Source organism: Natrix helvetica (assembly GCF_964273705.1).
Source record: "Natrix helvetica genome assembly, chromosome: 14".
Lineage (NCBI taxonomy): Eukaryota > Metazoa > Chordata > Lepidosauria > Squamata > Natricidae > Natrix > Natrix helvetica.
In genome coordinates this window covers 14,092,961-14,119,124 of record NC_138564.1, presented here as the reverse complement: position 1 = coordinate 14,119,124, position 26,164 = coordinate 14,092,961, and the positions used below count along the sequence as shown (strand labels likewise).

At 55.5% G+C, this 26,164-nt stretch overlaps 2 protein-coding genes and 1 pseudogene across 4 annotated transcripts in view; 1 reads left to right on the top strand and 2 right to left on the bottom strand.

Annotated features, from left to right (window-relative positions):
- Nucleotides 1-14,328: 14,328 nt before the first annotated feature.
- MVK (mevalonate kinase) lies at nt 14,329-20,061 on the bottom strand. Of its 2 annotated transcripts, none has more exons than XM_081966358.1 (11): nt 19,949-20,061; nt 19,752-19,839; nt 19,353-19,500; nt 18,851-18,998; nt 18,194-18,349; nt 17,827-17,930; nt 17,488-17,533; nt 16,439-16,529; nt 16,052-16,168; nt 15,732-15,885; nt 14,329-15,192 (listed from the first exon to the last, which is right to left on the bottom strand). In XM_081966358.1, exons 1-11 carry the CDS (start codon nt 20,035-20,037, stop codon nt 15,041-15,043), a joined length of 1,293 nt encoding a protein of 430 aa, XP_081822484.1. In that variant the 5' UTR covers nt 20,038-20,061; the 3' UTR covers nt 14,329-15,040. The 2 variants fall into 2 exon arrangements, with proteins under 2 accessions (XP_081822484.1, XP_081822485.1); XM_081966359.1 differs by having other exon boundaries at nt 19,900-20,006.
- MMAB (metabolism of cobalamin associated B) lies at nt 20,040-23,430 on the top strand (the record flags this gene model as incomplete). Its single annotated transcript, XM_081966360.1, has 9 exons — nt 20,040-20,266; nt 20,394-20,458; nt 20,547-20,640; nt 20,979-21,036; nt 21,184-21,256; nt 21,618-21,715; nt 21,940-22,004; nt 22,310-22,369; nt 22,817-23,430. Coding segments are annotated over 9 exons (834 nt in total), but the record flags the coding sequence as incomplete, so codon positions are not given.
- A 10-nt stretch (nt 23,431-23,440) lies between these two features.
- Nucleotides 23,441-26,164, bottom strand: part of LOC309398982 — a 3,214-nt pseudogene continuing 490 nt past the window's right edge. The window contains exons 2-3 of the transcript XR_014176878.1: nt 26,045-26,160; nt 23,441-25,855 (exon numbers count right to left, since the gene is read on the bottom strand). The product of XR_014176878.1 is annotated as an uncharacterized misc_RNA (transcript). The remainder of the gene's footprint in view (nt 25,856-26,044; nt 26,161-26,164) is intronic.

Here is a 26,164-nt window from a genome sequence, read left to right as displayed (position 1 = left end):
ATGCCACGTGGACCCAAAGGAAACCCAGCAGGTGCCATGCGGATCCTGGCAAAGGCACTCATCCCAGCCCCAAAGCCAGGCTGGCTGGGGATTATGGGTACTGAAGTGCAACACTTCTGCGGGTGCCAGGTTGGGAAGGTGGGCACAAATAGTACCAACCACTCAGAACGTTTATTAGCCCTCGGACTCCCAGGGACGATGGGGGGGGGGTTTGAGGGGCTTCCTTTCTTAGATAGTCAGTGGAGAGGGAAAGGCACTTTGTACATGCCCAGGAACACCTCTATTTATTCCACTTATGACGGCTTCCCTCCCAGGTGCTGCTTCCTCTCACACCTGCTCTTATTAGCTGGAGCGGCCCCCCGGTTTTCCTGGAGCCCGATTTGAGCTGTTTTGATCCTTGTTCCATGTGACACATTTTAATATCGGGAAGAGAAAATCAGATTTGAAACCCAACAGCCACTTAATGAAGACGTTTCAAAATCACATTCCGGCTCTTCCTGAGACTCCTTGGCTCCCCCACCGAGATTAAAGCCTCCAAAGAGAGGAAATCTGGGCTGATTATGCAAATCCAATCTTGTGTTTCCTCATAAATAAGGAATGGCCTCTCCCCCCTCCTTTCTCCTTTCAGGGGCAACCTTCACAGGCCGGAGGGGGGGGGGGAGACACACCTTTGGATCAGATCCAGAGGGCCCCCACTCGGAGGGACCTTCCGGGATCCTCTTACGGGAGAAGGAAAGGTCCCTTTTCACTTCTCCAACGCGGCCCTTGGCTTTGTGGGAGCCATTCTGGGCAGTTTTGCAAGCCAAAGTTTTTGTTGGCCGCCTCGGGAGAAATGATCTCCCCACCCCCACCCCACCCCCACCCCCACCCCCCTCCAGCTGGGGAGGATCCTTCTGGCCCATCTCCGGCCCTCTCCCCTCCCTCCACGAGTCGGTGCCACCTTCCTCTTCGCAGGTTGGGAATCTTCCCTAATTTAGAAAAATGACGGCACTTTGCTTCCTCTCCCCACACAGTCGCTTCTGAAAATTTACTTCAAGGTCCACGGTTGGCAATGTCAAAAGTGATGAAAACCAATAAAAAGAACCAGTGCAGCATGAATGGCTCCCTGACAGGGCTGCTGAAGAGACCATGGGGGGGGGGGGGAGAGAGAGAGGGAGCCAGGCGCTGCACCCAAATGGATGGAGAACATGATGTTGTTGTTGATTCCGGACTTCTGCTAAGAGGCCAGCAGGCCCTGAGATCTGGTGCTCAAAGTCCTCCTCTTACGAGGGCCCTTCTTGGGGTGCTGCTCCAAGGAGACCCCCCTCCCTGGTGGCTTTCTCGGGGCAGGAGAAGCTCAGCCAGGAGCCTCCTGGCCCAGGGAGGTGGTCTCACCTTGAAGGCACCTGAAATGTTCCCTATGCCACGCAAGCCCTCTCCCCCCCCCCCCCGGTCCTCTGCCCGTCCTCCAGCTTCGTCCCTTTCACTGCCCACTGAGTCCAGAGGCACAACCTGGAGCCCTTTTGGCCCTCTCCAGCAGTCAGTCCGGAGCAAAGGCCCAAAGAAAGTTTCTCCCCCTCTGCTTCCAAGCTCACAGCAGCCCCCATGCCCCCCCCCCCCGTCCTCCAGGAGAGGCAGCCAAATCTTAATTTAAATGTTCACTGAGCATGTAAAACGGGAGGAAAATCAATTCCATCACCTGTCTCTGCAAACCCAGCTGGTGGGGGGGGAGGAAGGGGGTCTTTTGGACTTGGGGGTTCTCTGCCTCGCAACTTACTGCAGGCTCAGGAAATCCTCTGGCAGGCGGGCAGGGTGCCCTCGGCTCAGAGACCCCTGGAGGAGGAGCCAGAGAGCCTGCAAGCATTTCTGGCCACCAAGCCCAGGGTTGGTCCAGCATCATTGGGAAGGCTCGGGGAGACCCCCACCAGGATTCTCACCTGGGAAGCATTGCAGAGGAGGGGCTCCCCCCATCCCTCCTGCCGGTTTTGAGGAAGAGCTGCGCTTGTGCTCTTGGGGACCCCATCCCTTGCCGCGCCCCTCCCCCCCCCTTCAGCCTCTGGCTCCCTCACCCTTAACCTAGTGAGAAACTAAGCAGAACTTTAATTTTAATGTTGATTGAGCATGGAAGCACCATGGCAGAAATCAATTTAATAACCAATATTTGCAAACAGAGCCTGAAGGGAAAAGTGGCGCAGATTCTGTCTGGGGAAAATCTTCATAACAACATTTAGGGCTTCCCACCTCAGATGGGGAGTGGGAGCACACATAGACCCCCCCTCCCTTGAAGCTAAGTGCTGATACCTATCTACCTACAACTCTCCAACCTGAGGAACAGACCATCCTTTATCTGATGGAAACGTCACCACGAGGTAATCCCTGCCTTCTTCCATTCTGAGAAGCAGCTCCCATCGGACCCCTCAGCAACCAGGAAGAAAAGTTGCGACTTCGGAGGGAGAAAAGATGGGAGATGTGGAGCCATCCCTCGTGTGAAAGCTACATTCTCCCGGATTCATGCAACTTGACGATAGAAAAGACGACAACAAAAACAAAGCCAAGTCTCAGACTTTGCTCTCAGGGATGGGAAAGCCCCCCCCCCCCCTTGGCTGAGCTCAAAGGGCTCCGATCCGGTCTGGAAGCCCCCCTTGGATTCCACGGTTCCTCGAGGAGCTCTCCAGGGTCCTGTTCTCCCAGATCTGCACATTTCCCTGAAACTCCTCTGTTTTCATTGGAGTGAGCCAAAAACAGAACGGCTGTAGGTTGTATGAAGTATCCAGAGAGGGTTTGAATCAGGCCTCCCACGTCCATTGGCACTGATGAGGTTACCTAGTCGGGTCACGAAACGTCTGCAAGGAAACCATCAAGCTCAAAGCGCTCCAAAGACCCCACAATCCAACCCTGAGCTAGAGAAGTCCTCGTCTATCCGTCCCCCCATCCAATCGTTCTGCCTTCTGAAGCAGCTGGCCTCACACCCGCTCTCGGCTTTTGGCGAGCCTTGGCCACTGCCAGCCTCCAGTCCGCAGCTCCTGCTGCCCACTTGGGGGGAAACGCTTGGCCCCTTACTCACCCAGTTGCTCCCACTGGCCTGTCCTTCAAAGGGCTCCACTCCTTGCAACCCAGGAAGAGGGGGGGGGGCTTGGGATGGCTGCTGATTTCTGCCCTTCCTTCTTCTTGGGCACTAAATTTCCACCCGAGGGAGGGTGAGGGAGTGACCCAGCCTTCCCTGGTGCTTCACTTTCACCTTTTCCGTCCTGGTATTCAGACCTCCAGGGAGGAGACTTTGGGGGTCTCGATGTTGGGAAGCCCCCTCCTCCTCCCTCCCTGTGGCTTATATGTGCTGTGGCCCCCCTACCCAGTTTACTGCCAGTGACATTCAGATGAATAGCCACTGTCAACCGTCCCCAGTCCTGCAAAGAGAAGGTGTCGGCGTGATTTATGACACTATCTCTGGAAGGCTCTTCCCACATTTGGTGGGCAAGCAAGCATCCCACCTCCACACGCAAATAGTGCCCCCTCCTCTCCATCCATCTTCCCCCCCCACTGCCGACTTCTCTCCCTAGGGGGGGCAGGCCGAGGGGAGGCAAGCACAGAGAGAGGGGCTTCCCCACGGATGCCCCAAGGGGAAGGCAGGCATCACGAGGGACCGGCTCAGGCCTTGGTGGGCCCTTGGGTGTTGGGGGGCAGCTCGAAGACCAAGAGAAGGGAACACCTAGGGCCTTGGCAGGACCCTCAGTTGCATGGGGCAGCGTGGAGGGCTGGCCTGCCATGATGGCCTGCCCCCCTTCCTCCCTCTGGCCGCCTCCCCGCCCCCCCAGCCCTGCTCAGCTTGAGGGCCAGGACTCAGCAGGGCTTTGCCGGGGGTTCCTCTCTGGAGCAGCAGCGTGGCCGGCACTAAATGCCGCAGGTTTGTCAGGGTAATGGAGTGCGCCCGGAGGCAGAGATGATGCATGGATTCTCGTGTGGATCCATTACAATAAATACCCCAGGAAAGATTTACGGGGGGGGGGGGGGGGAAAGGTCTCGGAGCTGAAGGCACAGCAGCCTCCGCCGGAGATGTCGACTTCCCTGCCGTCTCCCAATGCGGGAGAAGAAGAGTTGGTGGAAGAGCTCAGGAGCACCAGCTTCTCCCCCCACCACACACACACACCGGTTCGTCCAGACCCCTTTCTTTCTTTCTCCCCCCAAGCGGATCTGTCCGTTTCCCTTCGGAAGTAAAAGAATCCCACAAGGGCACTGGGGCAGCCCAGAAGGCCTGTGCTGAAGCTCTGACTTACGAATGGGTGGGGGGATGCTTGTGAGCCCCCCTCCACCCTCTGCACTGCTCTCTTGGCAGCCTCTTCTCCCCCCTCCCCACAACCATCTGCAGCCAGAGCCAGGCCAGGCCCCGAAATCAATGAAATGTTAACAGCCAATTAACCTTCAAGGGACAAACCCTTCAGCCAAGACACCCCTCCAAGGCTCCCTGTCCCTTCCTCAGATCTGGAGGGCAGGCAGCCCGGCAGGGAGGGGCAGGAGACCCCCACCCCACCCCCTCCAGCCCCCCTTCCCCTCCAAGCCCTTTCAAAACAGACCCCCTGGAGGTGGGGGCTCCATCGTCTGAGATCAGGGAGTTGCAGGCGCCACCTTAGAAGAGACTTAATGCTGTGTGGAAGCCTTTCCCCAGCAGCCGTTTTAACTAGAAAACTAGTTTTAGGCTGCCTAAAGTATTTATTTCCATCTCACAAGCAGCATTTAGAAAATGCACTGAGTAATACTTTCTGAGAGCAGAACGGTGCCGGGTCAGACACTGGCAGGATAGGAATCATGTTCTGTTTGGTAAATCCTAGTCAGTGACGTTAAGCCTTGATTCATAAAGCACAACGCTGGGAATTCACAGACAAGACTCGGCCAAGGCGGAGCGAACCGTGTTTGGGATGCGGCTATTGTGCCGGGTCCCCCCATTTCTCCCTCGCAATCCTCCCCTCGCCAGCTGTGGGGAGAGTTGGAAGTCCTGTCAGCCTTGCAAAAACAGCTGGAAGACCTGAGGCTGCCGTTTCCCTCTTCCCTCCCCATCCCGTCTTCCTTTTATGCCGCTCCCTCCAGACGGAAATCCAGAGGGCGGGAACCCCATCCAAAAGGGGGTCACGCCAGGAAAGACCCCAAACCGTCTGGTGAGCTGCGCTGGCCTGCGTGCGAGGAGCATCTCCGGGCCTGCCCCATCCTTTCCGGCCCCACTGGCTGCGCCCCCCCTCCCCTTTGCTTTTTGCCAACAAAGCAGGGTGTGACTCCTCCAAGCTCCCATTTGTGTCCTTTCCCCACCTGCCACCGTGAATCAAACGCTCTGACACGCACGCGGCTGAGCCCTTTCTTCTCATATCAGTAATGCCGTTTCCAAGCCTCATTGTGACAAAGGGGTGTAATTAAGGTGTCAGTATATCATTTAGCCTTTTCAGCGGGAAAAAGGAGGATGCCGAATCTCCCTCGGCGGAGGGGAAGAACAATGCGGAGGAGACGGGGGAGGCGGGAGAGCCAAAGCGAAGCCCAAGTTGGCAAGGACAAAAATATCTTTTTCACCCCGCTCCCTTTCTCCGCTGCTCCCCCTCCCCGAATGGAGCCAAGGAGGGCGATGCCCTTCAGCCCTGGGGTTAAAGGGGTTTCAGCCTCGCTGGGGGAGACCTCAGGCGCTTGAGCTGCGGCTGAGCTATAAGTCCCAGGGCTTCCCACCAGCATGGCCCCAAGTGAGGTGCCAGGGCAGTTTGAGCGAGCCAGCTCTGCCAGTTGATGCCAAGCTGTTAGTCTTAGACTGGGGGACAAGCGATTGGGGGCTTCTGCCTATGAATTCTTCCAGCCATCCTAGCTGGGTGAATGAGTGCCAAGCAGAGAGAACCTCTGTCCAGCTACCTTCGCCTCTTCCTCGCTGGGGCTCCTCCTCTGGGCATCAGCTGGGTTGTTTCTGGGGTGGGGGTGGGGGCAATCATCCTTGGCCCATGGGACAGAAATGGCCACTACAGGTCAGCAGGTCCATTTGCCTGCCAGTTAGGGAGGGAGGGAGGGAGGGAGGTTCTGCAAATTTTGCAGGTTGTGGGGGGCTGGATCTAAACTGGTTGGTGCAGATGTTGCCTCCCCCAGGGAAGCTGGAAGGGGCTCTGTGGGGGCCTGGCTGGCCCATTGCTACCCTGGGCAGTGCCCTGGGAGCTCCAATGGGCGGATCCTGACGCAGAGACTGGCAGCCTGAAGGAAGCCACAGGTGATGCCCTCAACTCTTCTCCTGCTCCTCACCTGTGGACAGAGAAGCTCAGGAGAGCCCAGCTGGCACGGAAAACAGACTCCGAGGCTGCCCACTGCCACAAGGGCACAAAGCAGGCCTCCCTCACCTGGGGAGCCCCCAGGTGAGCTGCCTCTGAAGGGAGGGGCTGTTGCAGGGCAGGACAGGTGAGGCCGGAGAAGCAGCCAGGCTCCTCCGCCCCTCGAGGAAGGAGCCAAGCATCCCTTGGGGGCAGAGGAGTTAAGGGAGCCGAGCAAAGGGGGGCTATGAAACAGAGTGGTGGGCAGTCAACTGCCACGCCCCCTCCCAGGACCTTCTGCCCACCTCCCCTCCAACTCCCCCCCCAGTGCGCTGAGTGGCATCTCCCCTTCCTCAGAGGCAGCCCTGCTGCTCATGCGATGTACTTAATAAAAACAAATTAACCTGCATAAGCATTAATTTCCCAGCTACACATGCATCCTGGCCTCATTAGAGTCGTGCTCCCAGGAGCCCAGGAGTTCTGGCACATGGTAATGAGTGTGTGAGAGAGGAAGAGTCCCCCTTAATAGGATTTATTTACTGCAATTGCAATTCAAGGCACATGGCCCCAATCCAGGAGGCGGCAGAGCCAGCTGGGGCCTGGCGAGACGGAGGAGGCCTTGGCTTGGTGAGCTGCAAGCAAGCCTGGCATCAGGAGCCCCTCGCTGCCCCCCAACCCAGCAAAGAAAATCCTCCATGGGGGAGGGAGGGAGGGAGGGTGTGTGTGTGTAGCAGCTGCTCTAACCACTGCACCTCACGGGCCCAGGCAAGAAGCAAGGAAACAACTCCATTCCCTCATGCAAAATTGCACGCTTGGGAAGACCACCAGTTACCAAATTTGGAGACCCCCAAACTTAGGTGAAAAAGAGAAACGTTGCACCATTTCCTTCAGATGCCAAGCAAAATAGTGTAGGTGGGTGTATGTGGGGGGGGGAGGGCACCCTGTTGTCTCCTTCACGATTTGTGAGTTTTGGGGACACTTTCCTGCTCTGAGTCAACAGTTCTTGGAGCAACTTTCAGAAAACGGATCCTATTGGCAGCTACCCAGAGGATCCCCTTGAAAGGCCAGGAGGGTTTGAGTTGGTGCAAAAACGCTTGCCCTGCACAGCCAAATCGCCCCTGCCCCTTTGGCACACGCACACACACGCCCCCCTGGCACGCTCGGTGGCACAAAGCCTAGCAAGCAGGACAGGCGACCCAAATGGGAAGAGGTCACCTTCCATTAATAAAGGCTAATTGGCAGAAAAGCCCATCAAAACAGAACGCTCAATAATTCAGAAAGGTGCAAAGAGGCCCATTAACTCCAGGGGGGGGCGGAGAGGGGGGCTTTGAAAGCAACTCTGGAGCAGCAGCCAAGAGAGCCCCCAGGGGGTGGTCTCTCCTTGTTGTTGCGAGCTTCAGGAGGGAGGGGCTGCCAACGCAAGCAAACAGCACGCCCAACTCAAAACCAGCTGACCCCCAGGAGTGGCCCTTGGCTCTGACCTCTCGCATGGCCAAAATGCGACCCTCAGGACACTCGCCCCACCCTCGCTCTGGTCCTGGGTTCGGTCCACCTTCTCACGTTTAGCCTCCATGGCTTTCCCAGGCGATGCCCGTTGGCTCAGTGGGCATCGGCAGGCAGGCTCCACATGGCCGTCTTCTCAGGCCTTTGGCATCCAGAAGAGTTGCCCCCTTCAATCAGCACCCTTGCCTTCTTCATGCAGGGAAGCCTCTTCTGGAGACGCCGGCAGCTGCTTCCTTCCCTGGAGCTTGGGGGCTTCAGAGCAACAGAGGGCAGAGCTCCAGGCAGGCTGAGGAAGGGCCCCAGTTCTCCTTGGGGGGAAGAGCAGCCCTGGGGACAGCCTGGCCCTCCCCCTCATCCGCAGTTAAGTGGCTCTTGCTGGAAAAGGCAGCAACAGGAAGCTTGTTGAAGGCTTTTTATCTTTTTGCAGGCTTGCTGCTCGCTTCCTCCTCCTCCTCCTCCTCCTCTCCTGCCCTCGCGAAGACAATGGCACTGCCCACTGCTCTCTGCCTCAAGGCCCCCCAGGACAGCTGGGGGGGTTGCCTTTTACCAGCCAGCCTTGGGGCTGCTTCTCTGTCAATGATGTTCCCCCCCCAGCAGTTTCCCTCCGCTTTGGTGTCTGGATGTTATTATTCCTGCTAATTAAAAAAAGGCACGGGATGAAAGAGACAGAAAAGAGTTGTCCTTGTCTAATTGCAACATTAGGGGCATTATATTTCACACCTCCTCTGCGCTGGTTGTCAGCTACTTCATAATGTTCGCTCCTGTTTGCCGTTTGGTGGAGTGTTAACAGGAGTTTTCCATTATGTAATCAGCTGCCATAAAAATCGGGGATGGGTGTCAAAGAAGGAGCCACGGAAACAGCCCAGCCGGGGAAGGAGGCTGCGGGGTGGGTGGGGGTGGGACAGGACCCTCACTGGTGACTTCCAAGCAGGTGGAGAACCTGCTCTTCCCCCTCCCCCCCCTGAACCTGTTCCAAAAGAGCCAGATGGAGCCTCCCTGCTCAGAGGCAGTCTACCTGCACACCCCAAGCCGAGGATGAAGGAATCAGGTGCCAGGATAGGGGGACCTCCCTGATTATCCATAGGAGCTAAAGGGGAAAGGGGCTGCTGACAGAGGAACCTTCCACCCCAAGAGCTTCCTTTCAGTGCCGGATTTGGGGGGGGGGGGGATACTCTTCCTGGGTCCCAACCAGGAGCAAGTCCATCACCTGCCCCTCGGTGGTCCTGGGGAGGAGGCCCCTCCCAGATCCACCCGTCTCCATCTGGGAGAATCCAGGGGTGCTCTTCCTACAAGGGGAGGCAGGGGAGGGGTCCTCGCAGCCCTTCCTTCAGTTGCTCCAGAGGGAAGAGGCTCCTGCAGACCTCGCAAGGGGGGGGGGGTCCCGGCCAGGGCTCAGCAAGCGGCTGGGCTTGGGCCAGGCCTCCTGGCGGGCGACTCAAGGACCCTCCCTCCCCATGCAGCTGCTGGCTAATCGGCTCGGCTCATGCGGCTGAGAGCAAACTGGCAGGTGAAGAATCCAATCGGTGGGCTTTGCGAGCAGCCGCTCGGGTGGGGGGGGCAGCGCCCGGCTGCTGGTTTGCCTGGAGAAGCAGGGACCCTGCGTCAGGCCCAGAGACTGACAAGGCCTCCTTATCTCGCAGAGCACCCAGCGGCTCGGCCGCCCCTCCCGGCCTCCCTCCAGGCTCCCAGCCCCCCGGGCCGGTCGGGGCCACCGTTCCCCCACATGGCCCAGCCCCAGATTTTGAGACGAGGGAGCCAGATGGTCAGCTGCAACCAGCCCCCCCTCCCCAGCCAGGGGTCCCCCCATGCCCCTCTTCAGACGCTAGCCGGCACCCGAGCACTTTCCCGGCATCTGGGCAGGCGCAGGGCAGAGAGCTTGGGAAGGAAGTTTTCCATGCCACGGATTATCATCCGTCTGGAAACCTTTGCTGCCAGCGGAGGGTGCGCTGAAAGCGGACGGTTGGCCTGTTTCCTGGGCTGAATTGCTTGTGGACGTGGCTCTCCTCCAGGCCCAGGACGGAGGGAGCGAGAGGGGATTTCTCACGCCTGCGGCCGAAGGAAAGCTCTCAGAGCCGGAGGGCCAGCTGGTTAGGAAGGCCTCCTGGTCGCAGGATGCCGACCCAGCAGAGCCGCTAACACACAGCCCCCACCCCAAAGCTTTCAGAGGCTGTTTGGGAGGGGGGAACAGGAGGCGTCCGCCGACCTTTGACCTCTCGGCGTCCAGAGGCTGGGAAAGCAGAGTCCGCCTCACTCCCCATCCTGCCTGCTGAGTTTGCAGGCAGGCAAGCTGGTACCCAAAGCTTCCCTGCGGGGTGGCTGTAGGGCCAGGGATCTACCCCACTGCACTTGGGAGGAAAACAAGAGGGTAGTCCTCAGGAAATCAATCCCGGTTTTCAACTCAGCTATGCCACCTGCAGCAAGGCGGGCGATAAAACCACCATCCCAACGCATGCCAAGCAGACCTGGGAGTTGTGCGTCCCAGGAAGGGGCCCCAAAGGAGGTACGGACTTTCACCTGGAAGTCAGGTGGCTGCCTCTGAGGCTGGAGGTTCTCTTCAGCCATCAGCCGGGGGTTGAGAGGCCACTGCCCTCAGAGCAACCCCCCCCCATGCTGATTCTCACGAGGGGCTGGTTCGCACGGGCACCGAAAGCCGCCGGAGGGTTCCTTCTCGGCTGTGCCACTGGCGAGCCAGGCAGGAGACGGACATTATCCCGGCTCAGCCGAGTGGAACCGCTTAAGTGGAATCCAATGTGTACTCGGGCGATTTCAAACACAAGTAATCTTCATCCACACGACAGGAAGCGAAATATTCCTCCTCCGTCTGCAGTAAATTACAGCCACTGGCCGGGGCACATAAACCATTCCTGCAGCCGGCCGGCCTGTGCGCTCCCTCACCAGCCTCTCGCGATAAATCACCCAGCAAACGGCTGCTGGTCACTCCAGGCCCGGGAGCCACCACTGCGGCTGCTGGAGACCCCGAGGACTGCGGGGCAATTATGTGGATTTATGAATATTGGAGGGTCCACCTGGGCCTGGATGGCAACATCCGCGTCAGTCCGCTTCCAGAAGAAACTTGATCCCGAGAACTGCTGGGCTGCTTTGGCTGCCAGATCCCGGCTGAAGGATCCCGGCACCGGTGTAGAAGCAGGTTCCTTTCCTTGGGAGGAGAATTTGGCTTTCCTAGCCCATCATCCCCAGCCAGGAGACCAGGGCTGGCCGCAGGACCACCTGCTTCCCCCAGCAGCACAGAGCCCAAGCGAGCGGCCGCCCCTTCCGGCAGCCTCCTCGGCCCACCTGATCCATCTCGGCTCCTCTTTTGGGGGAGATCAGCGAAGGATCCGTTTGCAGCGGCTGAAAAGCGAGAGGAGCCCAGAGCTAATCCTGAGGCGCCCAGGAAGGGTGGGGAGGGAGTCCCTGCCTTCCCGGGGAGGGGGGGCGGGAGGGGAGGCGGAGGAATCTTCAGCACCCCCCCCCCCTCCCATCCTTCTGTGGCTGCATTGGGGGAGATGTTATTCCTGATGACAGACAAGGGCAATTATCTGTTATCCACCAGTAGTTTTAGCCTAATTTCATTACTGCTGTGCAATTCTTCCCCGGCCACCAGTCTATCAACGTCTCCCAGAAAGGATTAGCCGGCATTTTCTTCATCTTCAAATGAATTTCAGCTGTCACTCCCTTGATGAATTGAATAGCTGGGGCTGCAAACCCAGGCCCAGGGGAAGGGCGAGGCCAGGCGATGGCAGGTTGAGAGGCATCGGCTGGAGGCCTTGGCCTGCTTGGGCGGGCACTTCCCGGAAGCCCCGGTGCACCACGAGGGCCGGGAAGCACAGAGGGCCCAGCAGGAAGGCCGGCCCCACAGCTGGCTCCCCCCAGCGCTTTCCTCACCTCCTCCCTAACGGGGCAGTTGTACCACCGACATGAACACAGGCTGAGCATTGGTGCCCTTTCTCACTTTTAATGGCTCTTTAGGGAGCTTCTTAGCATCGCACAACCCCAGAGGTCCTCCCCTTCCTCCACTCCAAACACATTTGCACATCTTTTTTCTTTGCAAAGGGATGCCTTTGCGTTACGGTTTGATCCTTGAGAGCCCCCGATGCCTCTGCCGTCCCAAACCCCACCCAGGGCATCGGGTTTCAGAGGCAGGAGGGGAAAAAACCAGGGATGCAAAGACAGAACGCTGGCAGCGTCAGCAGAAAAATGCAATATAAGCTGAGATTTAAGCTGATCTCAGGGTGTTGCAGGAGGAGGAGGAGGGGGAGGAGGTAGAGACCCCCAAATTGCTTGGAAAACTCAATAAAGCCAAGGATGGATGTCAGAGGGTGCTAACTCAGCAACCCTGCTTGGCTGAGGGAAATCGGACCCGTTTTGAAATCCAGCTGACCCGGCGGTACGACGACATTTAATCTGCCTTGGATGCCCCCCCCCCCGCCCCCGCCGGAAACATCTGTCCACTGGCACGGCTGGTCTGCTCTCCGTGCCGCCTACTCAACCTTTGAGCCCCCAGCCCCTCCGCTCCCCACCCCCCTAATAACTGAGCCCCACTTCCTAGCCTCCAGCCGGCTCCTACCGAGCTCGGAGCCGCTTTGGAGAAAACTCAATGGCAAATTATTTTTTAAAGAATTATTTAAAGGAATTTCTTCATATTCATAATTCATATTTTATTTCAAGACATCTGCTGCTGATTACATTACATTTAACTAAAATTAGATGAAGCTCTCAGAATGTAATTAAGCCCCTGCCAAAATTCCTGGCCCACCAATACCAGCCGAGCACAGCGGGGGACGCACAGAGCCTAATATGTAATTAGCAGCTATTTTCTAGCTGTTTTTAAAGTCTGAAAATTAGCTGCCTTTATTAATCACACAGACAAATATAAAGCCAAGCCGAAATTCCTAAAAAGGATTTTTTTAAAATTATACACCACATTGCATCGAGACTCATTTTGAATGTTGATTTGTTGTGCACTGACATTTTGACAACTAGTTCTCAATTTGTCTGTCGTACTTCGGCAACAACAAAGCCGCCAGTAATACTTAACTTTCAAAACCTTCCCGGTGCCATGGGGGGCTCCTGTGGGGGGGGGATTCGTGCCTTAAATCCATCACGGAGTAACAGGCTGTCACGGGGGCCCTTCCATGCTGGGGGAAGGAAGCCTTGCCTCGGCCCCTCCCTCAACTGGGGAGAGTGAGGGTCTGTCTGAACCAAGAAACAAAACCCTTGTCAAAAAGATGCAGAAATCCACAGGCCCCCAGCAGACACTTCCACACCCTCAACCATTATCAGCCTTTCCAACTCTGCTCTCCAGAGACCTCAAGGTGGCTAATTCCAGGCCCCTCCGAGGACCCTGATGGACGGCAGCTGAGCCCCTTGGCCTCCTTTCCTTGCGGGGAGCTTTGAGGCTACCTTGGCGGCACATCTGGAGCGGAGGATGGGCTTCCCAGACCCAGGGGCTCCATCTAAGAGAGGCTCCCTGTCAGGGACAGAGACCGTTCCTCTTCCTCCAGATCTTGGCTCTTGAAGGAAGGAAACGCGCTTGGACCAGGGAGACCTCGGACATGGAGAACAGAGTAGGATGAAGGATCTTCTTTGATACTCCAGGGAGTAAATGGCAAGACGTTAGATAGGAAGTCTTCTTCTGGGACCATGCCCAGATGTTTCCCAGGCCACTGTCTTCTAGATCGGATCTTCACCCACTTGGCTTCGACCACAATTTCACACTGTTAAGAGTTGCGGGTCCTTCCGCCCTGGGAACCAGGCCCCCTCGGAGGGCTCTGGAAGGGTTTGTGTGTGTGTGTGTGTGTGTGTCATTTCTGTTCTGTTCCACAGTGGAATAATGTCCTGACCAGTTCTCAGGACTAAGCCCTAAATAGCTGGGTGGGCTTTGGCTCAGAGCGTAGACTTAAGAGTCAACCAACCACTGAAGCTTCTAAGCCGTGGCTTAAGTGGGTGCACAAAGTCACCCGCCAATTATGGCTTGGTGCAACGTGTCAGCCCAGACATTGTTTCCCACGGATGGGAAGGCCGTTCTTTTCCCCCAAAAGCAGGATTAAGAAGTGGAGATCAATGCTTGGGAGGGGGCTTTGAGCCCCACAACCTCTGCCAGGCTCCCTCGGACCCTAGAGAGGGGGGGGGGAGCTGCCTTTGAGTTCCTGCTTTGGCATTTCCCATTCTGACCCCCTTTCCCTCCTCTTATCTCCCCCACCCCAGTCAGAAGACCCACCGATCCCCATGAGGCCAACTGGAGAAGTTTCAGCCTTTGAGGCTCACCCCTTCAACTCTTCCGCTCGCTTCATTCCAAGCGAACCAACGGAGCCCCCTCCCAGCCAGTTGGGCGGCCTCTGCTTCAGGGGGTGGGGAGGGGAGGTCCCTGCCTACCTTTGCAAGCTCAAGAGACCCTCCCAGCCTCCCCGTATGTGGGTCTATGCTGCCCTCTGCTGTTCAGAAAAATCTCTGCGCCCGCTGAGAAACCTCCCTCAAACCAGCTGCACTTCAGGAAAGCCCCCCACCCCTCCAGCCGTGGCTGTTGCTGGGAAGACCCTCCCCCCAACTCCCCAACAGCCCAGGCACAAAAGCCAGAAGAGCCATCTTTCACCCCCAGCCTTTATTCAGACACCCACAAAGGGGGGCCCTCGCAGCCCCTCTAACACCAGAACACTTGAGTTGATTAAGTGACCAAATGCAATCGGTGGAAGGGGGGGGGGGGGGCTGACAGATACATGCTGGTGACAAGGGTATTTGGAAGCCCTGTTTTTCCTCCCCTTTAAGCCACTCAGCAACTCATTAACCAGGAAACTCGCCTCCCCCCCCCCCAAGCACATTAGAGACAAATCAGAAGAGAGACAGTTAACAGCTCAGGGCAGGCTTGCCAGGCTCTGTCAATTGGTGGGGGAGGGAAAGAAGGGCTTGGTTGTGTGGGAAAGTCACTAAGGAGCAGAGTTCAGGAGATGGGCTGTCATGGGAGGGAGGGAGCGACTCCCCCTCCTGCCTGGCATTTTTAGTGACCTTTAGTGACCTGGCCGAGTGCAAAAGGTGCAAGGATTTATACTAGTGTACCCAAAGATCCCCGTTAGCAGTAGAGCCATGTCAACAGCAGAGGACTGGTTAGGAAAACCCCAGCTACCTGCCTCTCACCCCACCCCACCCCCCATCGGTGCTCCAGCAGCCCCCACTCCCACTGACTGCGCCCTTCCCACACTGACTGACCGAGTCCTGCCGGGCTGCCTTGGAGGTTGCCTGGATGTCCAGTCAGAGTCAGGGCAGGTCCCAGGCGGAGGAAGAGTCGCTCTTCATGGCTACCATCAACTGCCCTTCAAAGCCTTCTGCACTTCCGCTTTCAGGCACGGCAAGGCGTGGGCGCTTATTCCAGGCGCCCCGATGACCGTCTCCCAGCACTCAAACCCGCAGTGGGTCAGGTCTCGTATGGCTTCTTCCACTGCCGAAGGAGTGGTGCCTGCCAAGAGACGTTGCTCCCCCGTTAGACACTCAAAACAGCAGATGTGGGTAATAAGCTGCCCGCCTACCCCAAGCGGTGTGGAAGGTTTGGCACTCAGAAAGTGCGGCCGAAGGAAATGGAGCTGAACAGGCACTTTCAAAGGAGCAAGGTGCATGCTCCAAGCTACACCTCGGAAGCATTCAAGCAGAATTTAGGAGTGGTTCATGGTGTGGCGCTTAAGGTAAATTCTAAAGGAGCGTTCCTCAACCTTGACAACTTTAAGACATGGGCTAAGCTGGCTGGGGAATTCTGGGAATTGAAGGCCACAGGTCTTAAAGTTGCCAGAGTCCAGAAGCATTGCTCTAAAGGAGGCCCATACAATAGCCTGTCCAACTGAAAGCCAATATGCCCCCAACAGCTGCACTGCAACACATCTGTAGGGCCCTTTCACTTACGCACGTGACTGTGAACTCAACTGATGTGCAAGCCACAGAGAATTCAAGGGCACAAATGAAACCTGTGCATAGGAAGGCAAAAGCCAGCCAGGAAAGACTTACCAGGTGGAAGCAAAGTGATGGCACAGCCCCCTCCCCCAGCTCCGGTCAGTTTGCTATGCAGCCCGAGGGAGGAAGTGACCTGGCAGACGCGGTCCAGCAAGGCGTGGCCGACCCCGATGCCGTTGAGGAGGTGCTGGTTGATGTCTACCAAGTCCTGAGGAAAAAAGCAGCGACCCTGATGAGAGGAGAAACGAGGAGCAGGAGCAGGGAACGTGCTTCAGACAGAAATGAGTGTGCCAAAAAAGCCAAGCTTGTTTTTCTGTTTTAAAAGCGGGGTCCTAGTCCTCATGGGAAAGGAAGGAATCAAGACAAGGGCTTACCTCCAGCCTGGAGTAGTGTTCCTGGGATGGATCTTTGGTCATTGCCTCAAGAATACCTTCACATTCCCGAGAAATTGCGTCTATGGAAGTGAGCATCGGCTCCATGATAGTGGGAAGCTGCAGGAGGAAAAATTATAGAGGAGGGACAGAGGGAGAGAGAGAGAAGGAGGAAGAGCAAAAACAAAAAGCATAAAAAACCCGAAATCCTATTTAAGCTATAGTGGAACAGTTACAAGGTTTACTTTTTTAAAAACACCTGCTTCTATTAAAGTTAGCCAGAAAGGGATCCTCGTGAATGGCATATTTATACAGGCTTCTGCTTCTTATGCAGCCCTTCTCCAAATCATTCCCTCCCACAAAGCCTGGGAGAGGAACCAGAAGAAATACCTTCAGGAGCTTGGCTTTAACCCCCGCAACCAGGATCTTGGTGCTGCGTGGAACTTTAGTGTTGGTCAGTAAAATCCGTAAAGTGGGCACACTGAGAAGAAAAAGACTCTTAGAAATCAAGTCAACAGTCTGGGAGTTGCTATGTAATAACTAAGAATGCAGACCCATCAGGCACAGCCAAAGGAGGAAGGTACGGCTTTTATTTTGCCCCAAAGGAACTGGAAGTTTGCAGCCTGGGAGAAGGGGGAGAATTTGGCCAAGCATCTCCATAACAGGAAGATGAAACTACAAGCCCCATCGTCCCCCTCCCTGGAGGCACTGAAGCATCCCGTAGCCTTCACTTCTGCTCTGCTCCTGCGAATGTTGTACAGTCAGCGGCATACCAAGAAGGGACCTTCGCTAGCTAAGCTTAATCACCAATTAGAGCCACGGTTTAGTTAGAATTAGCTTTGCGTGTTGTGAACGACCCAACCAAGGCCCACATTTTGCAAGGCAAAATAACTTTGTTTTCTAATAACTGCCAACAGAATAACTGGTGTCTAACATTAGCTGCTAATAGAGCAATTTCACGCCCTGCGAAAGATTCTAATGAAGTCCGATTAGGCCAAGCTGGCGGAAGGTGCTTGAGGGGGGGTGGGGGAGCTGAGCCCTCACTGGCAATCTCTTTTCCAAGCCCCGGAAACGCTCAGCATGCAAACTCTCTAATGTGATGCTTGCTTGCCGAGGGGCAACCTTCGCAGTGTGAGACCTCAGGCCCAGAGTGAGATCAGTGGGAGGCTGCTAGTGCTATCCCTCGAAAACAACTGCTGTCTGTCAGCCTGAAGAAATTAATCATCCTAGCAAGGCTTTTCCTTTTTAAAAAAATCAAAACTTTTTAACACACTGATCAGTCTGCAAATCAAAATGTTGAAGAAAACTATCTTTTCGTGAAGGAAATACCAACACATGTGACCATGCTAAAAATGCAACTCAATCTTTTAAAAACGATTTTATAAAGCCACCAATTCTTGTTAAAACTATCTAAACCTTGAAGCTCAAATGAACTTTACCTCTTTAACGCAGATATTTTTCCTGAAATATAACGCAAGGCTCCACCTAAACATTTGGGAAAGAAAGGAAGAAGGATTGTTTCCCTCCCCTCGATGTTTCATTGTTCCATATTCTGCAAAATTGCTCCATTTCACCTAGCAAGAGGGAAACATCTGGCTACTGACTCTTCTACCAAAAGCCTCGGGGTCAACGGCAGCCAAAATCCCTTCCCGGAATCCTAAGGGACATTTCATGTGGTTCCCTAAGGCAGCTCAATTCAGCATCTCAGAGTGGGGCAAAGCGCCCTCGCTGCATCTGAGCCAGTCCAGAAATGGGAAAGAAGGAAAGAGAACACCAACCCCAGGTGCTCACAGCGTTGTCCACTCCAGAAGGATTCCCATGGATCACTTGCTCTCCTCGGAAGGCCAGCCTGTTGATCACATCCAGCTCTTCCTTGGTCCATCTGGAAGAGCAGAAGAGGCCTTGGTTGAGATCAGCCTCTCCCTGCCCCCTTTCAGCAGCCCTCCTGCTCCTCTTTTGACCTGCTGCTTCTGACCCTTTAAACCAGACAGGGTGAAAAAATGCACCTGTGTCCCTAGAACTGCAATCTTATCCTTGAGCGACAAGAGCCCAAAATGAAGGGCTTTAAGACGACAAAAAGGTGCCGTAACACATGCCCAGTTCCACCTGGACAATTTCTCCACTCCTCTCTTTACCAGTGCCTACCTAGCTGCTTCTTGGCCCTCCTGCAGAGGATAGCTGATGGCACCGCATCCAGAAAGCAACGCCCCTGCCAGGCAGACCGAGTACGCTGCGCTGGACCCCAACCCAGCACCAGTGGGCAGCTCAGACCAGACCAAGATGTCAACCGCTGGCAGAAGCCTGAAAGATAAGAATACTGCGAGCATTACAGTTTTGCAATTTCACTCGTTGCTTTCCTCACGCTGAGCAGAATTTAATAGTCTTTGCTTTCATGATGAGTCACAACAGGCTTACAGAACGAGGAAGACCACAGAACCAGTCTTTCCTTTGCTCATTTTCTCTTCTGGTTTTTCTGGATGTGGTGCCTCAGAAACAAGTAATTTGTAAGAAGTGTTATATGTTGCCTGCTCCTAGTTTCCTGATTTTTTAAAAAATAGATATAATCTACATCCTGATTTTATTTCATGACTCATAAAGAGTTATTTTCTGCAAAAATTATCCTACAATCCTGATTTTAAATTCCTGTAATAATAAAACATCTATTCTTCTTCTTTCATTGTCAATCTTCATTGGCTGTATGCCTCCAAATTCTTCGTGTGGAAATTGGGAAGGCAGATTTGGCAATCCTGACTGTCAGGAGTGAAAGAGCCACAACACAAAGGTGAGACCCATTAGTCTTACCCGTATTTAGATGCCACAGACAGGTACAAGTAAAGAAAGGCTGCAGCAGCTACATTCTGGATGGCTTTGTGTCCATTATCGTCCCCCGCAAACTCTTTCAGCTTCTCCACTTGTTCGGTGCTGGGCGGCTCCCCTTCAGGCAGTTCAGCTGAGGAGAAACAGCAAGAGAGACATTGTCTTCTATGCCCAGAAAGGGAGGCAAGACCCCTTTCTTCAGTGTCTTTGGACAATCCTTCCTAACTATTCCACGTGCATCAGGATAACACCATCCACAAGTGGCAGATTAGGGACAGAATTTGACGGATACAATTTTACGATAAAGCAGATTTTGGGAGCCCCGCAAAGAAAGCAAAACATCATAGACCGAGAGCAGCAGGAAGACGAGGGCAAGAGGGGGCCTGTGGTGGCTTTTGGGGAGTGCAACACCACCAGCCCACTTCCCCAGCAGCCGAGCGGCTCCTTGTGGCTCAGGTGGAATCCCCCAAAGGTGCCTTGTGGCTACCTGAGAACGCGGCCAGCAGGGGCTGGAGCTCAGCTGCTTCCCAGCTTAGTTTGCTCCCCAGATTCGGCAGCTGCAGGGAAATTTTCCCATCCTGCCGCAGAGTCATCCGGAGGAAAGTCCGCAAGTCCAGCGCCGTCGCCAGAGCCACCTGCAAATCCCAAAAGCAGAAAAGAGGGGGGCGGGGGGGGGAGAAGCCTTAGTGGCCATTCGGGGATGGATGTCCAAACTTGGGAACTTGAAGACTTGTGGACTTCAACTCTCAGGATTCCCCAGCCAGCTTAAAAGTTCCCAGGTTTGGACACTCCTGGATTAAATGGATGAAATGGAAGTGCTGAAAAGGAGGGGGGGGAGGGCCTCCCTCCCGGCCTTCTGGGGCGCAAAGCCCGAGCGCGGCCTTACCTTCCCGTGCACCACCGCATGCTCCCCGTGCAGGATGACCTTCCCCGGGGCGGAAAGCACCAGGCTCCCCTCCTTCCACATCGCCTCCCTGCCGAGAGAAACGCCCGTCGGTCCGTCCGAGCGGCCCAGCCTGACACCCGCACTCTACCTGAGCCCCTCCGCGCAATGCATGCTGGGCCGGCGGGAGAGCCCCCCACCTGTGCAAGGCACCGCTCCAGGTGAGGCGACCATCCCGAAGGGGCGTGGCCGTCGCTCCGCCCCCGCCCAATCGGGCGATGCAGGTCATTCCTTCCCAGGATTGGCCGCTCCCGCAGCGCCGCGCCCAATCGGAAGCCGGAAGGGGCGGCGACGGCGGCCGAGAAGGGACAATCCCGGTGGGGCGCTTCGCCCTCGTCCCCGGGCATGGCTGGCACGGGCTGGCAGGGCGGCCGCTTCCTCCTGGCGCGGGCGGCGGCGGCGGGCGGCGGGACGAGGAGCCGGGCCTCTTGCCGGCAACCGGGGCCCGAGCCGCCCAGGTGAGGGCCGTGGCGGGGTTGCAGCCCTAGAGGCGGCCAAATGCACCCGGGTAGGGCGGTGCCCCTGGGGGCAAAGGGTTTCGCGGTCGTGGTTGCCTTCATGCGGGCTCCCTTCTCCTCCCTGCAGTCCGGATTCCAAGCCCGGGAAAAGCAGCGGAGCCCCCAAGATCTACACCAGGACGGGAGACAAAGGTAGCCCCTCCGCCTGGCCCTAAAACCCCGCGACCCCCCCCGCCTCCCTGCTGGGTGCCCATCGCCTTGTCTCTTCTTGGGCTTCAAGGGTTCTCCAGCACCTTCACCGGGGAGAGGAGAGCCAAAGATGACCTGATCTTCGAGGCTTTGGGGACCCTGGACGAACTGAGCTCGGCTATAGGGTAACTGCAAGACTCTTATGTCAAGTAGGTCAGCTAAAGGTGCCACCAGCTCCTGTTCCCATGAAGCATTCTTGGCTGCCTGCCACCAGTTGGGCCTTTGCACTTTAGATAGGGGAAGGCAAGTTAGGTTTGAATGAGAAACCCACGTGCAAATATAATACTTGCAAAGCAGTATTAATATCTATAAGTAACAGCAACATTCTTGAGACACACTTGCTCTATATTTAGGAAAAATATGTGACAGTTCCATGGATTTCAGACTGCCTTAATAGTTGTTGCATTTTATTAGAGGAGAGGGAGTCACATCCGGAGACTCAGTCTGTTCTTTTTCACTGCAGGTTAAGTGCTGAATTTGGCAGCGAAAGCAGCCACACGTTTGTGGAAGAACTCCACAAGGTGAGAGATAAATTGAAATCATCATTTCTATCTTGGCCAAGCTTTACTCCCCTCTTACTCTGAGTGGTGCATTAAAACAGAGGCCGGACTCCCTCCCAGGTGATACCTACTTTGTACCCCAAACATGTCTCGACTTCCCCACTGCAGGTCCAGTGCATGCTGCAAGATGCCGGCTCTAATGTGGCAACGCCCATCTCTTCAGCCAGAGAGTCTCACATAAGTAAGTAGGACTTCTCTAAGAAGTTGAAGGTTGGTAAGGAATATGCTTTTCAAACAGGTTTTCCTTGCCTTTGCTTTCTGCTGAGAGTTGAAAGCCCAGACTTCTCCCGTGGCTGCTTCACTTGATTGCATCTATAACCTGCTTTTCTTTGTTGAGATTCAAAGGCTTCCAAGGGTCCCTAAGTGGGGGGAGCTTTTGGATTTGACACCTTGGAATCGTGCTTGGCAGATCAAAGCAGGAGACTCTCCGTCCCTCCACGGGAGATGGGAAACTGCACTGGGCACGTTCCAAGGAGCCTGAGGCTTTGCCAAGACTTTCCTCCAGGCCCATCTTGTGTGACCGGCCTTCTCCTCCTCCTCAGAGCGAACATCCTTCAGTGAGAAGCCTGTGCTGGAGTTGGAAAGCTGGATAGACAAATACTCAGATCAGCTCCCACCGCTCACCTCCTTCATTTTGCCAGTAAGTCCTTTATGTGCCCTTCCATGTTTGGTGCCTTCAGTCCTGGAGTCAGGATAGAACCACTGGACTTCGGCCTCTAAAAACCCTGAGGAGTTTTTCCTTGTCAGGATCGCAACTTCATGCCTTTGCATCCTACCACCCAGAGTGGCCGTCTTTAGTGAGCCACTACATCCTGTGATCTTCGGCCAAGCAAATCTTGTGTCTCTGTGCTTGTGTCATTTCAGTCTGGTGGAAAAAGCAGTGCTGCGCTCCATCTCTCCCGAGCCGTGTGTCGCAGAGCCGAGAGGCGGTAAGGGGCAGGGCCTGTTCTTCAGTTGGTTTTAGAACAAATGCTCCCCCGTGTGGGAAGACTCTAAAAGGAGACCCCAGCTGCATTTGTGGCTTTAGAGTTGTTGACAGAACCATGGGAGAGTTGGGGAAGCCGTCACCTAAAGGGTCGCTGTCCAAGTAAAACACACAAATTAAAGACACCTGGGCTTTGAGGTAGGGCAGGCACAGAGTTGTGGCAACACGGATTCTTGGTAGGGATGGTTTCCCTTTTGCAAACTTCAGTTGCTTTGTGTCATCATGGCGTCTGTCTCCTTATGTCTTCAGTGTCGTTCCTTTGGTGAAAACGGGAGAAGCAGATGCAAATGTGGCCAAGTATTTAAACAGGTAACTTGGGTTTTGATTAAACAGGCAGACCAATGTTGCAGGCACTGCAGTCCAACCACAGGGAAACTTTCTGCCGTACACAATGTGGACCATAGGACTTTGCTGGAGAGGCATACAAAGCGTTGCAACCTCTGCAGAAAGAGATCCAAAAGAGATTGTCTGGCCTCAAAAGGTTTTATACTGCTTTACTCTGGCCTTGGGTTCAAACTGCCAGCTGCTTCAAGGGAGTTATTTGGGCAGAAGTGCTAACTCTCGTCTCTGTGCATCCCTGGGCTTTTTCTGCAGACCTTGGCAAGGGGAGCTGCATGCATGCGTGGGTCATAAGAGATCAGGCCTGGCAATTCTCTCCCCTGTGCCCAGATGCAATTCCCGGCTCTGGCTGGGGGTCTCTCTCTAGCCCTGCTGTCAACAGATGGAGGATGACCCTTTTCTTCCCCCCGTATCCAGGCTGAGCGACTATCTGTTTGTCTTGGCCCGGTTTGCTGCAAAGCAGGAAGGGAAGAAGGAGCAAATCTACAGGAGGATGGAGCCCCAAGACTAAGCTCATGAACGCATGATGTGCAATGTACAATGTTTGAGCTAATAGAAGGCAAAACAAAGTGTAAAATCCTGGCAATTTGAAACGCCCAGAGCCCTACCTGAAAAGCCAATAGAAGCCCACAGAAATTCAGATTCCTGGCCACTTTGTTGCGAACTCAGAGCAACTGGGATGCCTGAAGACACCATTGTTGCTTCTTGGAACAAGGAAGGGAATTGAGGTTCAGTTCAGTCCCGTTGGCTCCAGTTAAGCATGATGCCGCCTGCAGGTTTCCTTTGATCCAGACAAAAATGGATCTGGATTTCTTCCCTCAGCCATGTCCATCAATAAGTGCAGCTTTTGAAAGACGGACACTTTTGGCCAACGTTCCAGAATGGAGCCTTGCCCTGAAGCTCTTTCCCTGCCTTCTTTTCTCCCAGTGGTGCATTTTTTCAAAAGAAAAGCGACCGCAGCATTCAACCAATTTTTCAACTTTATTTCCTGAATTTCCAGTGTGAAGAATGTGCCATAACTAAAAGAAAAATACCAAAGGATCAAAGAGCAAAATAATTTATTGATTTCCTCTCTCCTGGGAAAAGATGCACGTGGGGAGGGCGTGGGGAACCTTCCGGGGCTCCTGCAGAAGGGCCTCCAGGGAACAGGGACACCCAGGCCTGAGCAACACCGCAATGGAGGGGCCTGTGCATTGCAAAGCCCCCGTTTGCGCACTGAAGGTTGTGGGAAGGCATGTGCCGCTGCTGCCAGGCTTGTTGGGACTGGCCACTCCTGGATTCCAGTGGGGGGAGGCTGCACGCCCTCCTCCGAGAGGGAAATTTGAAAGAGTTCTCTGGGAGGACTGCAGCGGCAGCCACAGGTCAATGCCAAAGTCAGGAAGGGAATTGGCTGAACCAGCATCCAGGACAGCTCCATGCTTATGAACCTGTCTGGGCCCAGCCCTTAATTTAAAGGGGGGGGGGGAGATGTTTCAAGGCAGTAGCTATGTTCTGAAATTAAAAAGAACTGGACTTAAATAAAAGCAATATTCTCAAAATGCCTTGCACTGTTTTTAGTTTCTTCAAACCAACTCTTCTTTCTTCATGTTTCACCACCTTTGTGCAAAAGGGTTTGTAACCCTTGTGAGTCCTAACACAAGCAGACTCACCCAGAAGCCATGCAGCTACCTGGGGGCAGGACCACAATCAGGCCCTGGACACACCTGAGCTGCAGACCCCAGTGGAAAACCGCCACTTAATAGAGCTGGACTGGGAGCGAAATACGCTTTCCTGTGGACCGATTCATCCCATTTATTTTAAAAGGTAGAAAAAACACGAGGAGCCTTTCTTGACCAGACTTTGTGTTCGTTCAAGATTTGTACGGCGGGGGGGGGGGGGGGGGGGGACGACACCTGCTTCAGTCTAGATTGGGGCTCTCCAGCATAATGGCTGGGGAATCCTGGGAGTTGAAGTCCACGAGTCTTAAAAGTTGCCAACTTTGGGAGCCCCCTGGTCTAAACCCATCTGCCATTAGTGCCTCCTTCCACAAGCAACCGGACTAAACTTCAAAAGAACAAAGTCCCTTGAGAGAACTGGCACCGGACTGCCCTGCCCGGCGGGCTCCCCTTCACCTCTGCCCAGATGCTCATTCTTGGGGCTGAAGGACCCCACCCTCCCCCCTCGGCCTAAGTGCACTCGGGCGCCTTCTGCGCCAGGCCTTCCCCCAGAGAGGCTGCTCACAGTTCACACTGGAGTCCCCTGCCCTGGGCCTTGGTCACTGAAGGCCGACGGGTGGATTCCAGTCCGTGCCTTGCTGGGGAGGGTCCAGGTGGGATCCAAAGCCAAACTAGTTTGGCCAGCAGTTCAAGAGAACAAAAGTGGGCTGGACAAGACCCCCCCCCTTTTGGGTCAAGAGGTAAAGGCAGCCTTGCAGGCTCACTGAGGAACAGGTATCTCCAACCTCTCACCCCCTCTGAGGAGGTCGGGGCCTCGGACTCAGCAGGCAGAACTCGGCTTCCTTACAAGGGAGCCCTGCAAGAGTTTGGCCAGAGCCCACCCAGGGCAGTGGGGAAGTTTGACCAGGACAGACGGGAAGGTCTCAGCAATGCGGAGGGAGAGAGAAGGCGGCATGAAGAGGCCCAGCCCTCTGCAGCAGCCACGGGGGCTCTTAACACGGGGGACCCCCTGCCCCAGCCCTCCACGCGGCCCCTGCCCCTGCAACAGGTCACTGTACAAGGTTTGCGGGCAAGGCTACGTTTAATGGCAGGCCAGCTGCGGTCTCAGAGGAGCGAAGCAGTGCTGCTGGGGGCAGCTCCTTTTCTACCTGGGCACCGGAGTCCCAGGGGCTTCGGCCCACCTTGCTCGCCAAGGCTCCGGAAAGGCGCTGTCTGTATAGCCAACTGCCTCCCTCCCCCACGGGCCCTTCTCTCTCTCGCCGGGGGGCTGCTACGAGAGCTCGAAGCCTGTGTTCATGCTGATGGCGTAGCGCAGCTTCTCCCGCAGGACGCTCTTCTTGCTGTAGTTGGGCAGCTTCAGGAGATTGAAGCAGGTGGAGGAGGTGGGCAGGCGGCCCCGGGCTCCTTCTTCCGGATGGTGAAGAAGCCCCGCAGAACGCTGCCCAGGGTGTCCCCGTGTCCTGGGAGGCAGACAGAAGTAAGGAGGGGGGCCTCACCAGCCAAAGACGCTGAACCCCAATCCCACAAGCAGATCAGCCAGGCTCCCCCCTCCTGTCCTTCCCCTGGGGTGTCCCGGGAATGCCGTTCTTCGGCCCTTCCTCCCCCGGGGCTCTGGGTCTCCACCACGGAACGCCAGCTTGCTGCATTTTGCCCGGGAACACAAGCAGCGGCTCTGGAGGCCCCATCCGCCCCGCCAACAGCCACACACCTGGTCATCCGACACTTCCACGCACCGGATGGAGAAGGGAGGCTTGAGGTAGACAAAGCCCAGGAGGGGCGGCCGGGAGCAGCTGGTGACAAACTGAGAGGCAAGAGGGAAATGAAGCGGAAGAGGGGGACGCAGCACTGTCCCCTGGGGAGGAGGGGCTGCCCCACACAGCCCCACCAGGGGGGAGAGAGCAGCGCTGCTCGGTTCCCTCGGCCTTTCTTCAGAGAAGCTCGCTGCACATGGGCACGCAGAGACACGCATGTGCCACACGGATACCCTTACCTTGAGAAACATGGCTCTTTCCTCGGGCTGAAATCGTGGGCAAGGATGTCCCAGAGCCAGAGAAGAGAATGACCCTGTGGCTGCCATGGAAGCCCCCGTAGTAGACGGTGTGTTTCCTAG